Genomic DNA, 27,145 nt, shown 5'->3' with positions numbered 1-27,145 from the left:
CAAAATAAAGTTTTATTGTACATGTAAGAAAGCTTGAAACTGTTCAGTCTTCATTTATAGTCTTGACACATCAATTTTGTAACAGTAAATTTTGCCTTTCAAAATATGTGTTATATGGATGGTTCCAAGCCCCTGAAATAAGCTACTTCACATAATAATTGCTGCTTCAAACCTGAGAGATTCCCTTTTCTGTTTAATCCTTCTCTTAATGACTTCATTTATTGTCTACTGGAAATCAATTTAGAAAATCATGTTAGTTCACTAAGCACTTCAGATAAGGCAATTCCATGAAGCATTCCAAGATTATCACAAGGAGTTGCTCTCATATGCCATAAAACAAGAAAGAGGTAAAATATGACCTGTTGCAGGATGGTTACAGTTTTACAGCCCCTCCCACTGCAGCTCTTAAGTCACCCAGTTACACTTAGCTCTGGATTATCACTCTCAGATTGAAAGCAAAACACTGGGTTTTTCTGGGCTTGCGGTGCCACTTGTATGTGTGTCTCTCAGTCGATGATGAGGATATCAGAACCGATTCTGGACATGGACGTGGGAAATTACAGTGAAGTTTTGGACCCAAATTATACCACTTTGGAATTTGAAACGATGCAGATTTTATATAATTCAAATGGTGAGTGCTCATCTGCTTATAGAACTATGAAAAAGTAAACATAGCAGGGAGAAGTGAAGTTGAGCTTCCCAAAGGTGGTGGCTCAGGGTTTTATTGCTGGAGAAATCAAGGCTTGTTTTTTAAGGATACAAATCTGAGTTTTTGCACTTCATCACAAAATTTAAATTAATAATGCTATGGCTATTTTATGTTACAAGTAGAAAAACCCAGTTTTGTGTAATAAAGTAACCTCAGAATTCTGTCATGGGCTAGTTAGAGAGGTAAAAGGAGTAGTTTCAGCAGATACTTTATTTGCTGTAAATCACAGTAATAAATAACATTGGCAGATTGGCTGTGAAAAAATATTTTCTATGCAATATTTAGAATGACTTATGGAACAGAGTTTCTATAGAACACTGAATACTTTTACTGATTGCCTCCTCCTTTCATTATTCCAGTTTTTGGTTGCTGCTGAGGAGAAACTACATTTAAAATCACTGTCAAGCTTTTGTGTTGAACAGAAATATGGAAAGAAATAGAGGTTTATATTATAACCTCACTTGACAGGCTAATGTTTAGCCACACAAAGCTCTTGGTATTTATCTACTGTAACATTTTAACTTTAAATAAGACATGAATTGTCTTTGCATAATACAGTTTGCTATTGTCTTTGAATTTGGATTTTTCCCCCAAGTATAAGTCTCGTCCAAGACAGACTGTAATTGTTAGAACTTCGAATATCTTGTGATTGTGTATACTTTGGAATTTTTTTTTGTGTGTGTGTGTGTATGTGTGCATATGTGTTTAGGTCAGGATTGAGAAATCATTTATATTAAAAGTATCCTAATATTCTACTTTAATGTACAATTTTTATGACACATGTTCTGGTTATATTTCCAGTAAGCAAATTCCAGTTATATTTCCTTTTTAACAGGGAGGTTTTAAAAAAAAATGTCAAAAGATGAATTCTGAAATTTAAGCACAAATAGAGTTAAAATGCACCTCTTGTTCAACCCTTAGGAAGTAATTATTTTGAGTAGACATATTTCATAGAATTTCTCAATAGAATCATGACTTTAAAAAATGACTCTAGCTTCCTAAATGATACCAACAGATTTACTATAAGAATTTACCAATGTATGCTATAATAACTAAATTGTATGGCTATTTTTCAATTATTATTTAACTTGTTTATAATAACTGTCAATTATATGTAACTATTGCTAAACTTAGAATTAAATTTGTTTTTAATATTTCCACCTAATATTTAGAATATAACCAATTTTAAACACTTTGACTTCCATATGGCTAATGTTTTTGTTAATGTTACTAAAAGACAAATTCTTTGCATTTTAGTTCTATAGTGTAGGATGATGAACCTTAAATATATTCCCATTAAAGTTTTTTATGACTTTATGAAATTATATATAGCAGTTTACTCAGAAGCATTAGTAAGTAGAATAAATGTGATGTCATGGGGTGTAACTGGGATATGACAACCTTTAATTTTACTTTTTTTATATTAAATAGAGATATAATGAGTTCTTTATTATTATATAATTTATGGTAAATTAAAATTTTAATATACTACATGTGGAGGGTACTGGGGACTGAATCCAGGAGAATTTTACTTCTGAGCTATATCTTAGCCTGTTTTTTGGTGGGGGATGGGTACCTCAGGGGCACTCAACCACTGAGCCACATCCCTCTTTTTTTATATTTTATTTAGAGACAGGGTTCCACTGAGTATCTTAGTACCTTGCTTTTGCTGAGGCTGGCTTTGAACTCATGATCCTCCTGAGCCACTTAGCCTCTTCTATTTTGGGGGAGGGATGAAGGGGGGGTGCAATCTGCCAAGTATTGAACCAGGGGCACTTAACCACTGAACCACATCATATGACCTATTTAAAAATATTGTTTATCTTGAGACAGGGACTCATAAAGTTGCTTAGGGCCTCGCTAAGTTGCTGAGGTAAGATTTGAACTTGAGATCCTCCTTCCATAGCCTCCAGATTTTGTTTTGTTTTCTGAGATAGAGCCTTGCTAAGTTGCACAAGTGGTCCCTGAAATGATGATACTCCTCCTTTTTCAGTCTTCTGAGTAGCTGGAATTAGAGGCATGTGCTACTGTACTTGGAATATATTCCCTTATAGTTAATATATTTTGAGTACATACAGATTTTAAAGATGCATTCAACAATATCAACTCATTAAAATATATTTATTTACTACATGTTTATTTTTAATGCCTGTTCTTACAAAACTATACATTAGGGGGCTGGGGGTATAGCTCAGTTAGTAAAGTGCTTGCCTAGCATGCACAAGACCCAGGGTTCAATTCCCAACATCAGGCACTCCCCCCCCCAAAAAAAAAACAACTATACATTAGATGTCCTGTAGATGCCGGCACAATTATAAGAGCTGGAAAACAGATAAATTCTCTGACATCTTGAAGTTTATATTCTGTGCATAAAGATGGGTTACAAATGAGCAAACCAATACATAATATAATTTTAGGCAAGGGCATTTCTATAAAAATAATAATAATAGCCAAGCTCCAAGTTCTACTTGAAGGGTAGATGAGAGGTAACTTTTTAAAGTCTTACAGAAGAAATTTCCTTCCAGACAAGTGTAAAAAAGTTCCAAGGTCAAATTAGGGCTTCAAGAAACAAACAAAAAATGGTAACACTGCTGAAGAATAGTAAACAGGATGAAAAGTGATACCAAACATTGGGATCAGAGAGGTGGGGTTGGCAAAGGCAGGGAATTTTATCATGCAGTGTTTTACAGGCTCTGGTTAAGGGCATAGGATTTATTCTATCTAGTAACACATCATGGTGAGTTAGACACAGAAGAATGACATGGTATGGATTTCTTATGTCAAGATCTCTTGGGTGGCTTTGGGGTAATAAACAGAGGGGGGAGCAAGCTTAAAAGCAAGGAAGTTAGAATACAAACAACAGTTAAGTGTTGGTGAGGATGTGGGGGAAAAAGCCACACTCATACATTGCTGGTGGGACTGCAAAATGGTGCAGTCAATATGGAAAGCAGTGTGGAGATTCTTTGGAAAACTGGGAATGGAATCACCTTTTGACCCAGGTATCCCATTCCTCAGTCTATACCCAAAGGACTTACAAACAGCATGCTACAAGGATACAGCCACATCAATGTTTATTGCAGCATAATTCACAATAGCTAAACTGTACAACACTCTAGATGCCCTTCAGTAGATGAATGGATAAAGAAAATGTGGTATATGTACACAATGGAATATTATTCAGCAATAAAAGAGAATAAAATCATGGCATTTGCAGGTAAATGGATGCAAAGTATAGTTAGCCAATCCCCAAAACCAAATACCTAATGTTTTCTCTTATAAAAGGAGGATGATTTGTAGTAGGGTTGGGTGGGGGACTATGGAAAGATTAGACAAACTCTAGATAGGGCAAAGGGGAAGGAGGGGAAGGGAGGGGGCAAGAGGGTCAAAAAGATGGTGAAGTGAGATGGACATCATTACCCGAAGTACATGCATGAAGACAAGAATGGTCTGAATATACTTTGTATGCAACCAGAGATATAAAAAATTGTGCTCTATTTGTGTAATATGAATTTTAATGTATTCTTGTGTCATATATAACAAATTATAATTAAAAAAAAATTAAAAGAAGCAGGGAAGTTAGATGGGAAAGTGTTGCAGAAGTCCATGGGAAGGATGATGATCAATTGGATAAAGGGGGAAATCTTTGGAATAAATGTGTATTTCAAATATTAATTTACTACTGAGTTAGAGAGGAAGGATGACCAAAAGGATGCAAGGATGACTCTCAAGTTTTGGCGCCAGGGACTAGATGGAACCATTGGCTTATATAAGGAAGATTGAAGAAAGAACTAGTTCTACAGATGGGAAAAAAAAATCAAAGTTCTAGTTTTTGATACATTAATTTATGATTTTTATTTGACTTCAAAGTGAAAATATTGAATAGGTACTTGAAAATATTGAATAGGTACAATATTCAAAATATTGAATAGGTACTGATTTCCAAAGGAGAGATCAGATTAGAAACAATATTTAAAGATTTTTTTCCCCATTATACAGATGATTTTTAATGTCATGCAACTGTATAAGTTTCCTTTGGGAAAAAGTATAACAGGGGGACTGAACCACATGGATTCCCAAAATCTAATGGTCAGAAATATGAGATGGGAGTTATGAAAGAACCAGCCAGAGTTTAAAAGAAAAGCCCTGATTTAAAGATTCCAGCATGTCAAGAAATGGACTCTTTGGGGCCCATGTATAATTTTTAGAGCAATTTAATCAAGAATATTCAGTACTAACTCTAAATCTATTCTTCATTTTTTTTTTTTAACAGATAGTTCTGCCCCCGAGACAACAAGTATGAATACCACAGACAACGGTGTCGGTGTCAACTGTCTGTGTGCGATATGTGGGGACAGAGCAACAGGAAAACACTATGGGGCATCCAGCTGTGACGGGTGCAAGGGCTTCTTTCGACGCAGCATACGCAAGAGTCATGTTTATTCCTGCAGGTACTTCACATGCTCCGTTAAGGAAAATGATCTTTTGAGATGTTTGAAATAGCACGCAAAAAGTAAGGGAAGAGCTAAGTGCAGTGGTGAACTCCTGTAATCCCACTGGCTCTGGAGGCTGAGGCAGGAGGATTGTGAGTTCAAAGCCAGCCTCACCAATTTATCAAGGCCCTAAGTAACTCAGGGAGACCCTATCTCCAAATAAAAAATAAGAAGATCTGGGGGTAGAGTTCAGTGGTAAAGTTTCCCTGGGTTGAATCCCTAGTACCTCCCACCCTGAAAAAATAAAAGCAAAAAGAAAAAATGTATTTAGAGCTTCCTTATATCTGTACCTCTAGGTAGAAAAATTCTACCTGGCAATGAAAGAGTGTGTGGGGGGTATGTATACAGGTGGTTCTTCTTTTATGAAACAGATTAGACTTAAAAAGATATAAATAAATTAAAAATCCACCTACGACCCATTTTAGACCAAAATAGCTGAATCTTCCAATGGCTACCTCCCACTTTCTCTTTCTACCTAGACTCCCTGAGATACCTACCATCTGGAATTTGATGTTGATCTTTTCTGTGTGTCTCTTTATTGTTTTACCATGCTTGTATACCACTATACATTTTTAAAATCTGTACTTAAATGGTTTCTCAATGTGTTTATTTCTCCCTATGTTGATTTTCCTTTTAGTGTTGCACTACATCTTGGAGCTTTTAAAACAAAATTTTAAAAGTACAGATGATTTTGGACATTTTCAGTTTCCGTGAATGAAATTTAATTTTCAGTTCTAAAATTTAAACTTGTTTCTCATGCTACCATTTTTGTGACATTGAATTTAAATGTCTTGTCTAAAGCTTACTTACTTACATTTTATGTGACACACATAGTTTTTTAAAATGTTTTCTTGTCAATATCACAACACAGGTTAGGTTTAATTATTGCATCCTTATTGATATGACATTTCTTTCTTTGTGCATGTGGGGGAGTACTGGGGATGGAATGCAGGGGCTCCTGACCATTGAGCCACATCCCCATCTCTATTTTGTGTTTTCTTTAGAGATAGGGTCTCACTAAGTTGCTTAACACCTCTCTTGTGCTGAGGCTGACTGTCTCAGCCTCTGAGCAATTGGGATTATAATCATGTGCCACTGAGCCTGGCAATATGACAGTTCTTGAAGGCATATTATATCTAAGTTGAATATGGGCTACTGACCAAAATCAATAACAGAAGAAAATCTGTATTTGCTTTGTCAATGAAAAGGATGTTAGCATTTTTACATTGTTCTAAGAAAATGGTCATTTAAGAAGAAGTTAGCCTTCTTCCAAGGTGTCATTTCATTTTCCAGGCTGTAATAAAAGTTAATATGAATAGCCAAATCCTGAAATATCTTCCTAGGATTCCCTACAAATTTTTTCATGAAAGTTTGATCTAGGCTAACAGCTGAAAGATATATCAATTATTCACTTTAAAAACTTGGTAAATAAACAAAAATATGTATTGACATGGGTTTTGCTTATGTAGACATAAAAATTCTGGAAGTAAAATGTAAATAAATTTCCTCCATCATAAACATTTTCTGTAGGATTACCTTAATTATTGAGTACTCCTGAGTAATTAACACCTAAAATAAAAGCAAAACAACACATAGACTTTTTTTTGGAATTAGGTGGTCTGTTAAAAGTGTAATGTACATATATGAAAAAATGTCAATTCAGACACCTAAATCCAAGAACAGATTTTAAGAAGCCAAGAGGACCAAGACAAGAGCTTTGGGATTTTCATGGGGTCTGTATGGGGATGGTAGGAAAGAACTGCTCCCCCCGAAGCGGCTTTTAGAAGTTTAGAAACTATTCTAGTCACAAGTATGGTTTAACTTCTTGCTCCTAAGCATAATGCATGCTGCTGCCAACATAGCCCCATTTACATGTTTTGGTATTAAGCAGATGCTATGATTTTCCACGTAGAAAATAGTTATGTTGGTGCTTCTATATTAGGAGCATAAAGCGTTTTTGACCTAAGATTGATGCAGTTCCTGAGATTCAGAAATTCCACCTTCAGGCTCTCTGACTGTTCCATCACACAGAAAGCCAGACTGTCCTTCCTAAAGCACTTCAAACTCCTATTTCAATACTTCTCACATGATGCTTTTGATAATGGCTACTTATAAATTTCTGTGTGCTCTATTGGATTATAATTTTCTTGAATGGAAGAGAAAGGTAGTATTCCTCTGTTTAATCTCTATACCAGGATTCCATATACCATAGGTACTTAATAATAGGTTTATTCAATTTTTCTACTAATTTAGTGTTGATTGGCTATGTTTTCCTTCTTGTGATTTTTAGCCATCGGATCCTCTCTCCCGAGTCTTCTCAACTCTCATTTAAAATGAACAAGGTTTTTCCTCACTCTGAATACACATCTCTCCTTTAGCTCATTTGAAGTAGTCTTTAACATCTCATTCTATTTTAAGTGGTCACCCATGTATTTTAAAGAAAAATTTTATATGTAATAAAATGCATTACTTTATTCTCATCATTTAATAATCAACTTTAAATGATCAGTATATATCAGTGCCTATGGATAAGAGTTTTGAAGAAATGTTATTGTTTATTATATGATTAACATGTGCCCCAAACTCTGGAGTACATTCACACAACATTCTTTTAAAGCAAGACCTTTGCCCCATTTTACAAATGTAGATTGATGTCATTTAATATCCTCAAGTTCTACCAACAGTGAATGGCAAACTAGTTTTAGAACAGACTATATATATTTTTAAGTACATAATACAGTTTTTTTTAGCATACTCAGATTTGTGTGACCATCAAAACAATCAATTTAGATCATTTTCATACCCTACGAAGAACCTTTAGAAATCACTTCCCAATTGCCCCAGCTCCTTTTTCAACAATATGAGGTAATTACTAATCTTACTTAAAAGATTAATAATCCTCTTCTGAACTTTTCTCTTTTCCTTTCTTTTGGTACCAGGGGCGGAACCCAGGGGTGCTTGAGCACTGAATTACATTACCCAGGCCTTGTTCTTTTTTTACTTAGAGATAGGGTGTCACTAAGTTGCTTAGGGCCTTGCTAGGTTGCTGAGGCTGGTCTTGAACTTGTGATCCTCCTGCCTCAGTCTCCCGAGTCTCTGGCATTATAGTTGTGTGCCGCCACGCCCAGGTATGCCATTTCATGTATATGAAATCATAAAATATGTGTCCTCTTGAATCTGACTTGCTTTATTTAAATTAGAAATGTTGTAACAAGAATCAGAACTTATTTCTATTTATTGACAAATGGTAAGATTCAATTGTATGGATATACCATGTTTTATTCATCTGCATATCTCTCCACTTTTGGCTCTTATGAATAATTCTGATACCGACAGAAATTTTGTTATGTCCCTAGTGTGGAATCACTGTCTCAGATGTCAGCTCTATGTTTAATTTGTGAGAAAATGCCAAGCTTTCTTTCTTTCTAAGCAGCAGCAGCAGCATTTAATATTGTAAGTAGGAATATATGACGATTCTAAGTTTTCCCACATCCCCACCAACACTGGACTGCCTGTTTTTTGTTTTTTGTTTTTTTCCTAATGTGTGTGAAGTGATACATCCTTATGCAGAAATTACATTCTCAGTGATGTTGTCAATTGTCTTTTGATTTGCAACTTGACTCTCCAGCTGATGGGAATTAAACTCAGAGCCTCATGTCCTTCCAGTGAGCTGCATACCCAGCTGTGTAATTTGGCATTTAGTATAGATTTCAGTTGGAAGTGAGGTCATTGAAAATTAGTTGAAGAATGTTTAAAAGGAGAAAAAGTACAAGAGTGTAGGTGAATGGAGTTCTGATATATTCTGTCTCACATTGAAACCACTTAGCATTAAGCAACTAGAATTTACATCAGAAGATGTCTAAAACTAGATTGAACTTTCATGACTCATGATAGAAATGATTATGTACACTGGGTAAATCTTAGTCACTCAGTTTCATTTTATTATAAAGACTGTGTGAGAGGTGAGGCTTATATTTCCATATACATGCTGATCATGAGCCTGGAAACAGTTAATTGTCTTATACCTTCTTTCTGTTGAGCAACATTAGACTATACTTATTTAAAATCCATTTGTTTGTATATTTTATTTTTTGACAAATGATAGTTTGCTGTAAGCTAACATCTATGTTTGATGTTATAGGTTCAGTCGCCAATGTGTTGTTGACAAGGACAAAAGGAATCAATGTAGATACTGTCGATTAAGAAAGTGTTTTCGAGCAGGAATGAAAAAAGAAGGTAAAAAATAGTGATGATGATGATAGTTAACATTATTGATGAAAAGTGGAATGCACAAATATTGTCATTAATTACAATAACCTTTTTACTTTATTCTAATTTTCCTCAATATAGTAGTGAAGAATCTGTGAAAGAGTTCTTTGAGTTAAAGTATTTAGTCCACGATACCCAGCTTGTAAGTGGTGGAGCCAGTCTTTATCTTGTGATTGATTATCTGACTACTGACATAATTCTCCCCAACACTATGCTACGTGGTCAACAAAATTATTGTCCAAACAGCATTCAAATATCCAGTTCAAAAGATAAATTGCAAATTCTATGAATAGATTGAATTTATAAATATATTTTAAACACATTTTTATCCTTAATAATAATCAAATATCTTTATTCATTTCATGAACATTAATGGAACATCTACTTTTTCATATGTTCATCCATCTAACAAATAGCTATTGAACACTATTTCCCAATCACTGTTCTAGGTGTTGAGGTTTTGGCACTAAACAAAATAGACAAAATGATCCTCCCTTTTAGAGAGTTTATATTCTGTCAAGGGACAGAGCCAATAGATTGATATGGTATTTATTATTATATGGTATATATTAAGTTCATTTTGAACATATTAAACAATCTGATTATATTCTGGTACATTCTGAACATGGGTAGTTTAGACACAAATGTGATGAGCACATTCTAAACACTGGCAGGCATAAAAGCTACAAGGGTCTATTCCTTTTAGTTTTGCTACATGCCTGTCTCTATAATAAGCCATTGTTCACAGTATATAATGTGCTGAAAAATAAAATTGAATGAAATCAGTATACTCAAGAAGTTAAAATACATCAAATTCATTTTGAACATAGCTAGTTTTTCCTTTATCTCTCAGTATTTTAAAACTTTAAAAAAGAAAAAATCCATTAGCATTTCTCAGGTTGCTAATCTTAAAAGAAGACCAAAAAAAAAAGTTCATAACATTAAAGCAAAAACAATTTTTCATTTTAAAAATGACATTGTTATGTCCTAAGAGCTCTATTGGGTAGTTTATGGGATTAATTAGATGCTTTGTCAATTGTCTCCCTCCATTCCTGCTTGATCCCCAAACTTTACCTCTACTAAATTGTAAACAAATAACAGTTTTATATTTCCTTTACGAATTTTACAATTTATGAAATTAACTTATTTTTTAAAATATTGGATTATCAGCCAGGTATGGTGGTGCAGGCCTAGAATCCCAGTGACTCAGGAGGCTGAGCCCAGAGGATTACAAGCTCAAAGTCAGCCTCAGCAACTTAGCAAGTCCCTAAGCAACTTCGTGAGACCTTGTCTCACAATAAAAAATAAGAAAGACTGGGAGGGGCATAGGGATAGGAAAGATGGTGGAATGCAATGGTCATCATTACCCTAAGTACATGTATGAAGACACAAAGGATGTGACTCTACTTTGTGTACAACCAAAGGTATGAAAAATTGTGCTCTATATGTGTAATATGAATTGTAATGCATTCTGTTGTCATATATAACAAATTAAAATTAAACATAAAAAGGAGACTGAGGATGGAGCTCATGGGTTAAACTTGATCATGTAAATGAAATTTTAAAAAACATAACAAACATCTTAATTTTTTTATTTCTACAAAATCATTTCCGAATGAGTCAGTTCAGGTTGAAAATCAATAACTCTCTGGTAAGGAAAAATAAAACAACCCCAAAAACCCCAGTAAGCTATCAGTAAATGTGATATTAAAATAAGATATTAATAAATCACTCCAACTTAAAGACTACTTACTCTCTCATAAGGTGAAAAAGTCCAGTATTTTTTCTTCTAACTTAATGGACTTCATAATTAATAGTAAGTTTAGAGTCTTTGTTACAAGACTTTGGTATATTTCTATAATAAAATAATAATTGCCAAAATTTTTATAGTTTAACAGTCTATCTTTCCAACAGAACAGACTAGAGCATTAACCTAAACAGTTTGGTACACTAAGCTGTGTTTTTCTCTTTGATAATTATTTTTCATTGATAAATGAAAAATAATTTTGCCTTCCAACTTTTAAAATTCATCTTGACATTTGTCTTGTTTTGTTGTTTCTATGAGTATTTATACAAATATATAAGCTAATTCTCCCCTTCTGGCTCTTCTTTATATTTAAAAATGTAATTTCAGCAAGGAATTTGGAGAAATACATTTTATTCCTTTCCCTTCTGAAAAAAGGATGCAATACTACCTCTTCTGTAGAGACTTTTTTTTTTTTTCCCCAAAAAGCTGTCACTCAAACTTTTGTCTTTTCAGGAGATTCCACAGACTCATACAGCTTTTTTATTTTATTTTATTTTTTTAATTAACACCTGTAAATTATCTCGATGACAGTATTTCATAAGGGATCATAATATTGCAACCTTAAAATCATCTAAACTAAATAAATTTACTTTCTATTCTGGTAGTGCTTAGGAAAAAGAAAATAGAATTTCAAAATTGATGACTCATATCTTCTGGGAGCAAAAAATACATTCTTATCTTTGACCTGGCCAATCTCATAGGTGACATTCTTCCTCTAGTTAGTGTATAGTTTGAGAGAACAGAAAACCAATCTATCAAAAACTTAACCTGGCAAAACAGGTTAACCAACACTTTATAGCATGCTTGCCATCATGAAGTCCCAAACAGTATTTTATGAGCTCTAGTGACAAAGACAAGCCCCTGGCTACTCCAACTTTTGAAAATGGTACAGAATGAAAAGTTCAACTTTCTATCACCATGGTCTTTTAGAAAGACTATTTCTTGCTTTTTTTTCTTTTGTATTTTTTTAAATTTCAAACTGTATATCATGAAACATCTTAAAGAGATTTAACCAGTAATATTCTGCATTTTCTGTCTTAGCTGTGCAAAATGAACGTGATAGAATAAGCACCAGAAGAAGCACATTCGATGGCAGCAATATCCCCTCCATAAACACACTGTCACAAGCTGAAATTCGGTCTCGCCAGGTACGCACTGCATCCCAGTATCTAGCTTTGTGTAATAGAATGAAATGTCTATTTGCACATTAGCATTGTGCTAAAATAATCCAAGTTCATCTGAATGTGCTCATGTCTAAAGTAAATCACACCTACACAAGTCTAAGGCTTTTACTTTGTAAGCATTCGGGGGACTGCTGATTTGATTTTGACTTTTTTTTTTTTTTTTGGAACAAGACCCTATTATAAAAAGAACAAGCAAATAAATTTCAGTTTAAGATTGTTCGAGGGAAGAAAAGAGTTTTTTTTATAAGGTTGATTAATAGTTCCTAATGGCCAAGTGCAGTGGCGCATGCCTGTAATCCCAGTGGCACTGGAGGAAAAGGCAGGAGGATAGCAAGTTGAAAGCTAACCTCAGCAAGTTATCTAGGCCCCATGCAATTTAGCAAGGCCCTGTCTCAAAATAAATCATAAAAAGGACTGGGGATGTTGCTCAGTGGTTAAGTGCCCCTGGGTTCAATCTCTGGTACCTAAAAAAAGTTATTACTGCATACCACAATGTTGAGGGGGAAGAAGTATTTATTTTTTACTATTGGTTGATTCTGTAAAATCAGTTGCTATAACTTTTGGGAAGTACAGTGAAGACTTGTCATTAGGGCTTCTTTCTCTGAAGATGATTTCTGAACTTAGGAAGTCACCTTGACGTCTGCTATGGAAACAGGTATTTAAATGCAGACCCAGAATTCAGAAAGCACAGAGGAAACACAACTTTATTATTTTAAGTTTCTATAATATCAGGTCTAAAATTTTTAAAATAATTAGTTACATGCATAAAAATAAACCTCTTAAAGATCCAGTGAGGAAATCCTTTAAAGAAAGTTTATTTTAGCATTGCCCCTACTAGAAACATTAATAATATTTTTCTATTATAAAGTAAAAATAATATTTTTCTATTACAAAGCAAATTATGAAATAGGTAAGTAATCAGTTCTCATAAAGAGTCAATGAGGCTACTTTCGTTTTTGATAACACAAAGGTAATATGATGAGGTTGACATTCCCATTATCATCATTATTACTTGAAGATTACTTGATGGTCCAATAAAGCATTTACAGAATGGCTTAAGGGGGGGCTGTGAGGAAGTGCCAGGTACATGAAGACACACACAGATTCATGTTCAAAAACAAAGTTCACAAAAACTTTTAGATAGTATTTTAAATCACTTTTTAACACCACGTCTTTGTATTTGTGTTATTCCTATTATTTGCAGTTTTAAAAATGTACCATTATATGTTAAGCTCTGCAACATAGGTGAATCAGATTTTAGGTTTCCTTAGTTTATTTTGATGGGCTTTTGTTTAATGCAGCATCACAAGTATTTCTGGTTTCTTGTCTAAATCTTTTCTTCCCAATTTGGTAAACTTTATCCACCTAATAAATGTATTCTGAGTAAAGATCAACAAATTGAAGATGGACTTCCTGAATGGAATTTTAATTTTAGTTAAAAATAAAATCACAAAGCATATTTCATGTGGACATAACCTATCTCTTTATGCAGCCTATTGAAGTGTGAAACTCCCCCAAAATTGTGATCACTTAGTTGAAACATTTGGCTTTTAAAATAAGATACTGCTGTCAGAGTGTGGTGATATCTATTGACTGCTTTCAATTTTACTTGAAAACGGATGTGTATTTTATTTCTAAATTAAAGAATGTTTAATACATTTCAAGATCCTGTGACAATGATATTGCCTGCTTCAGTGGTGTTTACTTCACACAGTTATGGGGAAACAGGGAAATAGTGCTATGTATTATTTTAAATGATAAGTGAATATAATGTTCTTCTTAATGCCAGATCTCAGCCTCAAGCCCTGGGGTCAGCACTGACATAAATGTTAAGAAAATTGCAAGTATTGGTGATGTCTGCGAATCTATGAAACAGCAGCTTTTAGTCTTGGTGGAATGGGCTAAATATATTCCTGCCTTCTGTGAGTTACCACTGGATGACCAGGTATAAATTCAAGAAATTGCGACTGTTTTAAAACATATTTTGAAAATTCCTTAGTTTTGTGCCCCTTGAATCCCATTTGTAACACATTTACTATATTAGGCAATGGAGAAATTACCTTGTGAGAAAAGGATTGGTCTTCTTATCTTTTCCTCTTCTTGTTCTATACAGAGGCATTACTGTTTGACCTCTGTTTTAGAGGTCTTGCAGACTTATTGATTGGATAAGAGTTGATCAAAACACGGTTCTAACCTCTTGGAGTTTCAAGAGCTTATGTAAGGGAGAAAGACCAGCAAATAACTATCATTTTTGAGTCAAGGTATTAGAAGAGCAAATGTCCAGGGGTAAAAGGCAAATTGTGGTATCTTGGGTTTCCCCAAGATCCCACATAAAATCCCTCAGAAATACCTGGCCAGTCCTAAACAGAAACCCAACAGGATATGTTGATGTCTTTGTGATGCTTTATACAGTTAAAGTGTAAGTTTTGTCCTTTGTGCTGCTAATTTTCTTCTAGCATTTATTATGTGAAAATTACAGTTATGGAAAAAAGTCTACAGATTCATGATCTGAAGTCTAGAGAAATAATAAAAATTAGACACAGTCATCTTTGCCTGATACATGCACTGTTATATTTTTGTATATGTTGAGATATTTTAATAAATTAAGAGCTTGGATTTCCTAATTAGTCTATGAAGTTTAGTTTGTTTCAGGTTCATTTTGAATTCTTTCTACTAAGTAGGATATATTTTTTCAGTAGATGAAAATCATTTGAAAGTTTCCTTTCTTATCACATTGAGAAAAACAATCATGTTAAGTGTTATACCCAGTTATATTTATACACCTTTTGACCAGTGTTCTTTATCTTTGATAACATAAAAACAAAGAAATAATAAAGGGGAGGGGAATGATTGTGTAAAAACATTGCAAAATATTTACACAGAGAACAAAAATTATCCTAGGAAGTGAGATGTTATATTTCTAAAAGAACATTTCACCTGGTTACAAAGAAAAAAAATACTGTGAAATCTGAAATAATTCTTAAAATGTTCTGTAACTGCTTTCCTGGAATGAGTCACTGTTATTGACATGTCATAAAGATAGCTTGACTGAGAAAGTTATGCCAGAATGAATAATACTAAATTGCTAAAACCTACTAGTCTCACCCCAAGCAATATAAGTAAGGTTACGTTATTTATCAGCTTTATACTTTTATTACCATTCTTGTTTAAAAGTTGCTGACTTTTGTATGAAGACAATGATTCAAATACTGGGAAATTGAAATCCAGTAACCAGTCAAAAATGGGTTTTGTTTGCTAACTGACACTTAATATTAACAGTATAAAATTAATAGCCATGGTTTAGTGAATGTGTATTGTGGTGTGGTTAAGGTTCTGTGGAATTAGCTTTAAGATACATTATCAATCACATTATTTCATTTAATTCTCTAGGGAGTTCTGTGGTATAAGGTGTTATCTCCACAGTTTCTGAAACTAAACCCTAGATTTGTTAAGTTAATTCCTTAAATTTATCCAGTGAATATTTATTAAGAGACTCCTGTGCAGTTTTAGGCTCTATGGGTAATATGCCAGGAAAATACAGATTGCCTTACTAGTCTCATAAAGTTTGTTTTTTATTTGGGAGAGGCAGACAATAAAAAATAAACAAATTATGAGTAAGTTAATTCTAGGTGGGGAAAAGTTCTATAAAATGCTATAAAATGACATAGAATGAGTTGTTAGAAAATGACTGGGGATGAAAAGAGATACTTTATAGTGAGGATCCGAGAAGATATTTCCTGAGAGCTGGATCACAAGGGGCCAGGCACATTGAGATCCAAGCAGAAAGAATACTGGGTCCTGGAACAGCAGGTTCAAGGGTTGTGAGTCAGGCAGGAACAATGTGAACAAGGAGTGTTTCAAGATAAAGTCAGAAATGTGGAGATCAGAGGCAGAACGTGGAACCTCCCCTATTTCTTCCATCATCTAGGAAGCCAGGATTGGAGAGTTTGGATTGTTTCCTAAGAACAATAAGAAACCAGTCAAGAGTTTTCAGCAGAGGGATGATATTAAGAGGTTACTATTCTAAAAGTATCACTTTGAAGGATGATGTAGAAGGATGTATAATGGAGAACCCAGAAGGAAAGCAAAAATACCTACTGAATGTGGATGGTCCAGGCCACAAATGACAAGAGCCTGGACTCCTGAAAGCAGTGGATGGACTTGGCTTATATTTTGAGAAGCAGCACTAAGATTTTCTGTATAGTTAGAGTCCTTTTTGGATGTAAACAAACATTTTGCACTAAGGTGATTAAAACATCAGAGAAGCCTGGTAGGCATTGCATTTGAAATGCTTCCTATTCTTCCTTGTGGTGGTGCCCACACCTGCAGCTGAGTATAGGAATGAAGCTCATTGTAGAACTTAATGCACAGAATCAGAAGCTCAACCTGGAAGGTGGCAGTACCCAGATCTCTATCTTTTCTTCACTACAAGTCCTCGATTTGCTTTTATTTAGTTTATTATGTGCAGAAGATTATGTTTTACATAAATTTATACCTTAGTCATCATGAGCAAACTCTGAGATGCTTTATCTCCACCTCCACTTTACAGATGAAATCAAATGAGTCCCAAACATACAGGTGGACCTCACCAAGGTTAAAGGGTCCTGAGTGGTCAAGCTGAGATCTGAGCTCTAGCCTGATTCTGTTTCCCTCCAAAACAGTGAACTGATCTGATTTTTTTCTCATGCCATTGTGTCACTTGTTAAGTCCTTTTAGAAATTTCAGAAATACATTCTATTGACATACTAGGGTAGAAAACTAGAAAGATTACTGATATCAAGTGCCTATGAATATCATATTTTATTAGAACAAAATGAAAAAAAGCCCCATGCTTAAAGAACGTTGAAACTTAATCAGACTCATATTATGCCATCTTTTAATCATTATATTTTATAATTAATTGTTAAACTTGGAATTTTTCATTAAGGTGGCCCTGTTGAGAGCTCATGCAGGGGAGCACTTACTGCTTGGAGCTACGAAAAGATCCATGATGTATAAAGATATTTTGCTTTTGGGTAAGTGTATATATACATATTTTTTTAATGTAAGAAGAAATCATGCACATTTCATCCTTCAGATAATATGCAGGATCTATTCTATATGTCCCAAGCATTCACAGACACTGTCAATGGTACTCTTGCTTCACAGGTTGGACTTAATTGATTTTGTCCTCACTCAGCTTTATACTTTCTTGCCTTGATTGTGTGTAAGTTCAGAGAACAGTGAAATGATCAGGGACCATTAATATTTAAAAATGAAATGGAGATGTTGCTCAATAAATATAATATTGAGGTGTGTTAAGTCTCAGCAGAGCAAAGAATTAGTGATTTAAATGACTACCTTCAGAGTTCCAGTGTATTTTCACACTTTCATTGTTTGCTTAATAACTATTTTATACTCTAATGTGATTAACCACTAGGATCTCATTGCCCCTAATATACTATAAAATAATCAGGGAAAAAGGTTTGATGGAATGTTTGAAGAATTCTTATAAAAGTGATAGAAAAAGCAAAATAGGATGGCAGGCGAAGATGGAGAAAGACTCAGATGGAAATATTTGTTTTCATTAATTGTTCCAATACTCCACCTTTACTTAACTCATAAAATAGATTTTTTTATGATAGCATCATGTTTATACATAGTATCTGGGTTCCTTTTGACATAAATATATACATACAAGGAATTTTATTTCAATACCCATTCCTCCTTCCTCTCCTCCTCCCTTTCGCTTTTCTATCTTCTTATCTTCTTTTCAGTTCTTTCTTTATTTATTTTTGATTGGTATGTTCTCCATATATATAAAGGAAATATTCTCTTTGGTGCATTTATATATGTATATAACATGATTCTGTTAGATTCATTCCATAAATTAGATTTTGAGTGTTGAGATCCTTCTAATGTTTGTTAGATTTACCTCTCCATGCTTTGTGCAAAATGCGAATTTGAGTAGTTTGTTTATTTAGTACTGGGATTGAACCCAGGGGCTTTACCACAGGGCTACATTCCCAGCTGTTTTTTTTTTTTTTTTTTTTTTTTTTTTTTATTTTGAGACAGGGTCTTGCTAAATTCCTGAGGCTGGCCTTCAATTTGCAATCCTTCTGCCTTGGCCTCCTCAGTGGTTGGGCTTTCTGATTTGTGCTCCCTCATGGGGCAGATGAGTTAATTTTTCTGTGATAGATAAATGGAACACAATGTAACAATAGCTAAGGTTTAGTGAGGGCTCATTACATAAATGCTCTACTCTAAGTACTTTACATATACATACCTGCTCTCATTTAATCATTTAAATAAGTACTCTTCTGTTCAGTCTAATTTGCTGATGAGAAAACAGAGGCAGATCATGTTTATCTAGGAGCATAAAGGTAGGAGAGAGCCAGGATTCTAAACCATATCACACGACTGCAGACTATGCCCTGAAATTCTGTTAAACACTTCTGCATTCCTAATAAGCATCTCAAATAGTGTTCTCCCTATAGATCTGAATGCAATATCCCCTAGAAAACAGCGTCTGTTATATAATCCTAAATCATTTTACACTGAATAGTTAACTTTTTGTAAGAAAGGGTTAAGATTCCCACAGAAAAGGGTAATTATGTGAGAGGATGGATATATTAGCTTAATTATAATAATCATTTCCCAATGTATATGGATACCCAAATACAAAATTACAGTATACTTTAAATATATACAATGTTTTTCTCTCTCATATCTCAATAAAGCTGGGTGGAAAAACAGAGTGAGGCTGTTAATCTGAAGATTCTTGTTAATCGACTTCCTATTACTATGATCTGAGATAATCAGCTTAAAAGGTTTATTTTGTTTCACACGTTTGTGGAGTTTTCAGTCAATTGGTCCCGTCACTTTGGGCATTTGGTGAGGCAGAGCATCCTGGTATGGAGTGTATAGCACAGAAGAGATGCACTGCATGGCACAGAAGAGATGCTCACCATATGGTGGCCAGGAAGGGGCTACAGATTCCCATATCCTCTTCAAGGGCATGACCCCAAGGACCTCACTTTCTCCTACTAGGCCCCACTTTTTAAATGTTCCACCACCTTCCATGAGCTGGCAACCAAGCCTTTGATACATGGGCCTTTGGGGGGTATTCAAGGTCCAAAATGTAACAGTTGTCTTAGACTACGGTGGAAGAATTTGGACTATTATGCTTTTTATAAAAACAGAAAATAATAATTTAGCTTTCTTTCAGAAACCATAATGCACATTCATCATATTATAGCCAGAGAATTTCTAACTAAGAAAGATCTTGAGGTGGTTGGGTGATTCAGTTCTCTGGCCAATTAATGTACTCCTTTAAGTCCAGCTCCTTACAGTGGTCATCTCACCTCTATTTAAAAAAACCCAGAAGAGGGAATGTACCATCCATGGAGGGAACTCATGAGAATACACATGCTCATTCTGAAAAATCAACTTCCTTTATTCAGACGTCTTAAAACTGTCTCAATAGTTCTTATTCCTTCCTAGGCCTGGGGCACCTAAGGAGTGCTGTTTTTAATCCACTGTAAGCAAGGAAGATTCTTTAGGATTTGTAGTATGTTCATTAATGAGTAAGACACTAATAGGTGACTGACAAAGAGGAGAGCTAATCATTATATTTTGATTTTCCCCTGTCAATTATTAGCTTGTATTAGTCTAAACTTTTGTGCTATCACCAGCAAGTGAGGTTGTTAAAATGCATGTGATCCCATTATCATTTTTATTGATCCTTTAAGTACTCCTAAGGTCGAACATCACTAAACACTACTGAGAGATGAAGCCCTAACAACTCCTTCTAAACCTTGGTTTGTAAAACCTTAAATATCTGACAATTTGGGCAAGGAGGTAGTTCTTTTTTCTTTTTCTCCTAGGCAACAACTACGTCATTCACCGAAACAGCTGTGAAGTCGAGATCAGCCGTGTGGCCAATCGGGTTCTCGATGAGCTTGTCCGACCATTTCAAGAAATCCAGATTGATGACAATGAGTATGCTTGCTTGAAGGCAATTGTATTTTTTGACCCAGGTTTGTTTTCAAAATCCCCTTAAAAATAAAATAATGAAAATTAAACTAATTATTCATATTAGAATAGCTCCTCTCATTCGCTAGCTTGATTCAATCTTCAAATGGTGCCTTTTGTCTTTTTATTAGATGCAAAAGGACTAAGTGACCCAGTAAAAATTAAGAACATGCGGTTCCAAGTGCAGATCAGTCTAGAGGACTACATCAACGACAGGCAGTATGACTCCAGGGGCAGGTTTGGGGAGCTGCTCTTGCTCCTGCCCACGCTGCAGAGCATCACGTGGCAAATGATCGAGCAAATACAGTTTGTGAAGCTTTTTGGAATGGTTAAAATTGACAACCTGCTTCAGGAAATGCTACTGGGTGGTGAGTACATTTAAGAATTTCTATTATATTGATTCAAATCACACTAAGTAGCTTAGAGCATGTTTGCCCGATTTACTTACTTTTTGTCTACATTTATTTCATCTTTTCAAGTTGCCTTATGTTCCTCCTGATTTTTATCTTCTTCTGCCATGACATAATAAATTCAATTTGTTACATTTAGAAAGTCTGCAAAAACCCTTTAGAGTGGGATAAAAATAACTGGAAAAGATTTGAATCCCCATTCTTACCAGAATTCACCATCTTTCCTTCATAGTTCCTTTTACTTCAATTTTCAAATATTTCCATATAAGGAAAATAGAAATGTATTACCTATTTTTAGGACCTCTTGAGAAGTGTGTGGTGTGTGTGTGTGTGTGTATCTCCTAATTCCTTTAAATCTTAAAGAATATAGGTATTGTAAAATAGCCTAAACACACACACACACACACACACACACACACACACACACTAAATAGCTTAAAATGAACATTTTTGCTCCTGGGTTATTGACACAAAATTGTAGAAGAAGAAAATGAGATTTTAATGCTGCAAATAAAATGTGAAGAATAAGTTAAGAAATTATTTAAAGTTTGATATAGATTAAATGTCCTTATAAATACACTATTTGTGTTTTAACTTTTCTGGTGCTTAATATCTTTCTGAAATAAAGGTTGATTATTGTATTAGGGTGGTCCCAAATACCATAAACTTGAGGTAAGCGATTCTTGGAATTGTTTTACTAATAGGCAGTAAACCTAATGATTCCAGGAAATGGCACACAAGGTCCATTATTAATAAACAACATTATGCTACAACATTCATCTAGCCAATGTGCAGTGAAAGCTGACATTTTCTTTACTATGATAGTGGTTCTATCAATTTACATTTGAATTCTCAAAAAGCACTTGGCAAAACAGCAATATTTAAGCTGTCAAATATTTGTGCCAAGATAAACCTGCCATTCTCCATAAATATCACTAATGCAAGCATCTATCTTTATCTTCTTTAGGTGCTTCCAATGATGGAAATCATCTTCATCATCCAATGCACCCACATTTGTCTCAAGACCCATTAACTGGACAAACTATACTTTTAGGTCCCATGTCCACATTGGTTCATACGGACCAGATCTGTAAGTATCTGAGCTACTTTTCTACCACAACATTCTGAAACTTAATTATTTGAGAAATAGTTGAATTTGGGTAAGTCTCCAATAGTACCCATAAATTGCAAAAAAAAAAAAAAAAGTGGGTACAATTTTTTTTTCCAGGACTAACTTGTGGGAAATTGTTATATTCAGTTAGTCATTTATTGTCTCTAGATAAGATTTTTTTTTTCATAAACAGAAGATGTGAACTTCATGGGTTTTAGGAACACAAAAGAACAGACAGGTAGTCCTAGCTCTGCATGATGGTGCAGGACCATAAAAAGACCATATAACTTTCAATCACACAAAGGAATCCTAATAATCAGTGGAAAAATTGTGTTGATTATTAAGATCTTTAAAAATGTCAAAACATTAAGAACTCATTTACCTATAGTTTATAAATGTATAGATAAATTGAATAATCTTTTTTACTCTAAAACATTAGAAACAGTTTTTTATTTCTTTGTGAATTGTGAAGAGTAATTTGCACAGTGCTTTTTTTTTTTTAATAATTTACAATTTGGAAGTGTGAATGTTCTCTGTGTCCTGATGAATTTTACTCCTTTGGAAGTTTGGATCATTTTCCAACATTTGATCCTTTGTATGTTTAATTTCTTGAAATATCTTTGAGAACTTATTTGATGTGAAGGTTTTTGCTGATTTGACTTGTTGTTCCTTTCATCACATTGATTTTCCTCATCAGTTTTTCTTCCATCACTTCCTGGCTCAGACAGTGGCTGTGTCCCTGTTCCCATGCTCAGCTATGTTGGATTTGAATTTCACTTCCTGCATTTCTTTTCTTTGCTTTCATCTTAATTGGCCAATTCTCTTTCAGTTATCCATTTTTTTTTTTTTTTTGTAAAATGTTACATGAATTTATCATGGGGAGGCAAGGAACCAATGGAACTTTAAACTTTGTTGCCAGTGTGTGGACTGAAGAAAAGATGTTCAGTGATCAATCAGACAGATGTGATCAGTAACTGATTACAAAACACATCTGTCATTTATGCAGGCATTTGTAGACTGTAGAGTTAGTAGTAAAGTTTTATATTAATGCAGTTACAGTTAACGTGAATTACCATGGGAATTGAAATTTGAACAGTGTTGTTTTGAGAGTGATGCAATTTAAGCCATGGTAATTGTAATTTTGTGTAGCAGAGTTGTGCAAAGTGAGAGCTGCTTCTCTTTGGAACTCAAATGACTATGTAAATATTAGAAGTTGTTACTAGCTAAGTTAACTGGATATTGTTGGAGCTTTAATACAGAGTCCAGTTTTCTAAGCTACTCTGGCAATAAACATTTTTTTTGATAAAGATAAACTAAAACTGACTGCTTCTGAATTTATACTAGTGAATTCAAGATTTACCTTGGATTCATTGCCTTTGAGTGCCAAACCAGCTGTCTCACTGAAGTGACGTGAGTTATTGTGTTATAATTATTATTTACAGTTGCATTGCCTAGTGAATTTACAATAGTCTTTAATAACCAGTTGCAATGTGTTTTACCCAAGTGCTCCATATAATGTAATAACAATTTTGGAAGTTCCACTTGATTGCTAGCTAGTGGCAGGGGAAATTGAGACTACAGAACTGGGTGTTGTTCTTTAGATATAAATAATGGTAGAGCTTTGGGCAAATTGTATCCAAAACATTTTTTTTTTTTTTTACTTCATGAGAAATGGAATTGTTTGGAAAAAATACAAATTCTGGAAACAATATGGCATACCTATTGCGTAGGTCCCAATGTTCTTGAAAGAGATTGATTTAGGATCATCCTTGCAAAGTATTTAATAAATTAATAAGAGGAAGGAGAGAAGAAGAGAGCTCAATGCCAGAAAGTCTATGCAATCATTTCTCTCACAAATCACTTATTCATAATCTGCGGAGTAAAACATAGTAACAACACATCAAGCATCAATTGGCAAGGCAGTTTGAGAAGTCCATTGGAGTAGAATCTTTTACTTTTTAAATGCTAATGTTTTAGTATTTTTAAAACAAATTTGCTGTTCCTTATATTTTAAGAATCTCATCATCACAATTTTAATTTCCCCTCTTTCAGCATAATATTTATGAGAATCACTGGTAAAGTTAAACTTGACTTTGCTTTTAAAAAAATGATGTATAATTTATGCAAAGCCAAAACTCGTTCAATTTAAATTCATGCATTTTTTTTTGACTTTCAGATAGGGCCACTGCAATTTAAAATCCATTCTAAATATCCAGAAATAATTTGAAAGAAAATTTTGGATATTCTTTTGTCAATCAAACTACATGTAAAAATGTTATTTATAAGTAATTATTAATCTATATTAATAATAATATAAAAGTGACTGGTAAATGGGACTTTTCTTGTTTTATGTAGAGGTTTTAAAAACTGAGGGGAAAAATAAAACTCTATAAAATTTATAGTGCCACAGGCTGACCAAACATTTCCAAGCCATTAGTTTTGTTAAACATATGAAATAATAACTGTTAGTAATAAAATAATTGTTCAAGGTTTTTTTTTTAAATTCCAGAATAGCTTCTGGATTATTTTATATGGTAAAAATTCCCATAGGAAGAAATACTATTCTAAACAGTGAAGTATTCAAATTACAACTTTTTATATTCAATTCAATTTCTTTTATATTTAATTACTCAGGCTTACTCTTTGCATTGAAGGGGAAGGGACCAGCAAGCTCAATATTAATAGAATAATTGTGAGACAACAGAGCCAGTGTGTTTCAGACGCTTCTGATTATAGCTTAGATTTCAGAACACTTATAAAGTATCTTAATTCTAATTTTTTTGCCATCTAATATATCTGAATTAGTAGAATCCAAACCAAATATATTTTAATTTTATGTGCATTTTGATTGCAAATATTATGAAGATTGCTTACTAATATTTGAAAAAACTAACATTCTGTTAATTTTTGTCATTGACTTCTTTCTACTGCATTTGTTAGGAAATTAAATGCTCATGAATGCTTTTTGGAAAGGAATACCAAAAAGTGACTATGAAGATTTTTGTGTGTGTGCATGATCTTTTACTATTTAATGGTATTTGGGGAGGAAGATGAGATTGCTTTTCCATTAGTATGCTTATACACTGAAAATGCATTATACAAATCAGTACTTTACATATGATCTTTTAAAAAATATTTCCAAAATATAATAATGCATGTTGGCATTGTGTAGGGCTAATGAGGATGGAGAGGTTGAGTGCTACCATCACAGATAATTCTATGATTCTTTTTCAGCAACTCCTGAAACCCCACTACCTTCACCACCACAAGGCTCCGGACAAGAACAGTACAAAATAGCTTCAAATCAAGCTTCAGTTATTTCACACCAGTCCCTCTCCAAACAAAAGCAATTGTGAGAATGTGTTTACTTCCGAATAGCACTGCACAAATGTGAAAGGCTTTTGGTCTTGAAATATCTCAGGATATAACTTTTGGCAAACTCTTAGCCAAGGCTTCTTCATGGTGCTGTTATAAAATGGTATCCTGTTTCCTTGTTTATATGCTCATTTTGTTTGTCTTTGCTATGGTGTAAAACTTTCATATGCAACCAATGTACATTTGAGTTGGAATTTGTTTATATAGTTTCCAACTGCCTCTGCACTGTGCCTGAACTGGTTAAATCTTATGTACTACTTTCATTTGTTTTCATAATATTAATTTAAATCTGTAAATAATTGCTTTGCTGTGATGTGATGCAGAACTAAGTGTTCTTTTTGGCTAAGAACAGATCAGAAATCCAAGGTTAATATGAAATGACCCAGTTTTTTTTTTAATAAATTATAAACTTGCAGATTAGAAAAATAAAGCAGTGACTATAGAGTAGAGGACATTTCTTTGAAGAAGAATCACTACTTATGGGCATTCTGTGGCTAACAAGCATGTCTTTGGTTCACGGTTCTGAAGTTCAGAATATTATAAAAAGCCATTCTAAGAATAACTGTATACTCTTTGAAATCTATGTTTGAAGATGTAGTCTAAGATATCAGTTAGAATATAAGCTAAACTGTAACAAAGATGCCCCTAAAACAATGTTTAAACCAAGAGAGACATTTATTTCTCTCTCCTCAAACAATCTAGCAATAGTCATCCATTGACTTGAAATTAGCACAAACCTGCACCCAGGGAGGCCAGGGTAATCCTCTTTGTGTGGGAAGCCTGTTCCAGCTAATGCTGGATATCTCTGGGAGAACTGAACTGGGAGATAAATGAGTCATCTACCATACATGTGCCTCATTTAATTCTCATGGTAAGTCTATAAGAGAGGTATTACCATTTCTTTTAAAAATAAAGAAGCCTTTAGCTTGAGGGTTCAAGGAATATAACCAAAGTTCATAAACCCAAAGAATAAGAGATCTGCATGCAAACCCAGCTCTAGTTGACTTTAGTGATAATATATACCTTACAGCGTGGTATTTAAATACACACAACAGAGTTGGGATTGACCACCAGCGATGAGTGTGAAATTGTTGTAACTGAATGAGAAATCATTTGTATTCTTTAATGAGAACCTTTCCCCTAAAGTGTTGAAGGAAATTCACAAACATATCAGATAGATTTTGATGAGAGCAAAAACAAATTGGAATTGCCGACTTAGCAGATTTTCAAAAATTCAGCAGCTCAGGAATGTACTGAATGTTTAATTCTAGACTGAGGAATGCAGCCCTGAAAAATTGGTACCAACAGCACAAGTTTATTTTAAAACAGTTAAGAATGAGCTCATGAAGCAGCGGGTCCTCTCTCTTCCTGTCTCTCACTACTTGCTTGCTGAAGCAGGGAAAACTGGTTGAGTGATTATCAACTATATATACAAAGAAATAAAAAAAAAGAGTATTCCAAACTGTAAGATATTTAATCAAATGCTTTGTTTTGTTTAGTTCAGGGCACTTCAACATTTTTAAGATTATGATTTCATAGCTATCACTTACCCTACAAAGAAAAAGGTTATATTAATGTTAACTAACTCATTGGCTCTTAAAGGAAAGTTGAACTCTTTGAATGAAAAAATTGATATGTAAAACCTATCAATGATTTAATAGAACCAATAATAATTCATCAAGAGCTGCTACCCTTGTAAAACTGTAAAATATATCATTGAGTGAGAGAGGGAAAAGGAAGAGAAGAGAGAGAGAAAAATCTTTTAACTCTAATTTTT

General features: G+C 34.0%; 1 protein-coding gene across 1 annotated transcript; it reads left to right on the top strand.

Moving 5' to 3' along the window:
- The first annotated feature begins 495 nt into the window (after positions 1-495).
- Positions 496-25,349, top strand: Hnf4g (hepatocyte nuclear factor 4 gamma). Its single transcript, XM_026380183.2, has 10 exons — positions 496-631; positions 4,980-5,157; positions 9,341-9,435; positions 12,317-12,423; positions 14,249-14,404; positions 17,387-17,474; positions 20,325-20,477; positions 20,604-20,840; positions 21,850-21,972; positions 25,228-25,349. The coding sequence occupies exons 1-10, from the start codon at positions 496-498 to the stop codon at positions 25,347-25,349; spliced, it is 1,395 nt and encodes a 464-aa protein (XP_026235968.2).
- Positions 25,350-27,145: the final 1,796 nt, after the last annotated feature.

Source organism: Urocitellus parryii, chromosome 7 (genome assembly GCF_045843805.1).
Source record: "Urocitellus parryii isolate mUroPar1 chromosome 7, mUroPar1.hap1, whole genome shotgun sequence".
Lineage (NCBI taxonomy): Eukaryota > Metazoa > Chordata > Mammalia > Rodentia > Sciuridae > Urocitellus > Urocitellus parryii.
The sequence above is the reverse complement of the archived record's forward strand: the minus strand, read 5'-3'. Positions and strand labels throughout refer to the sequence as shown.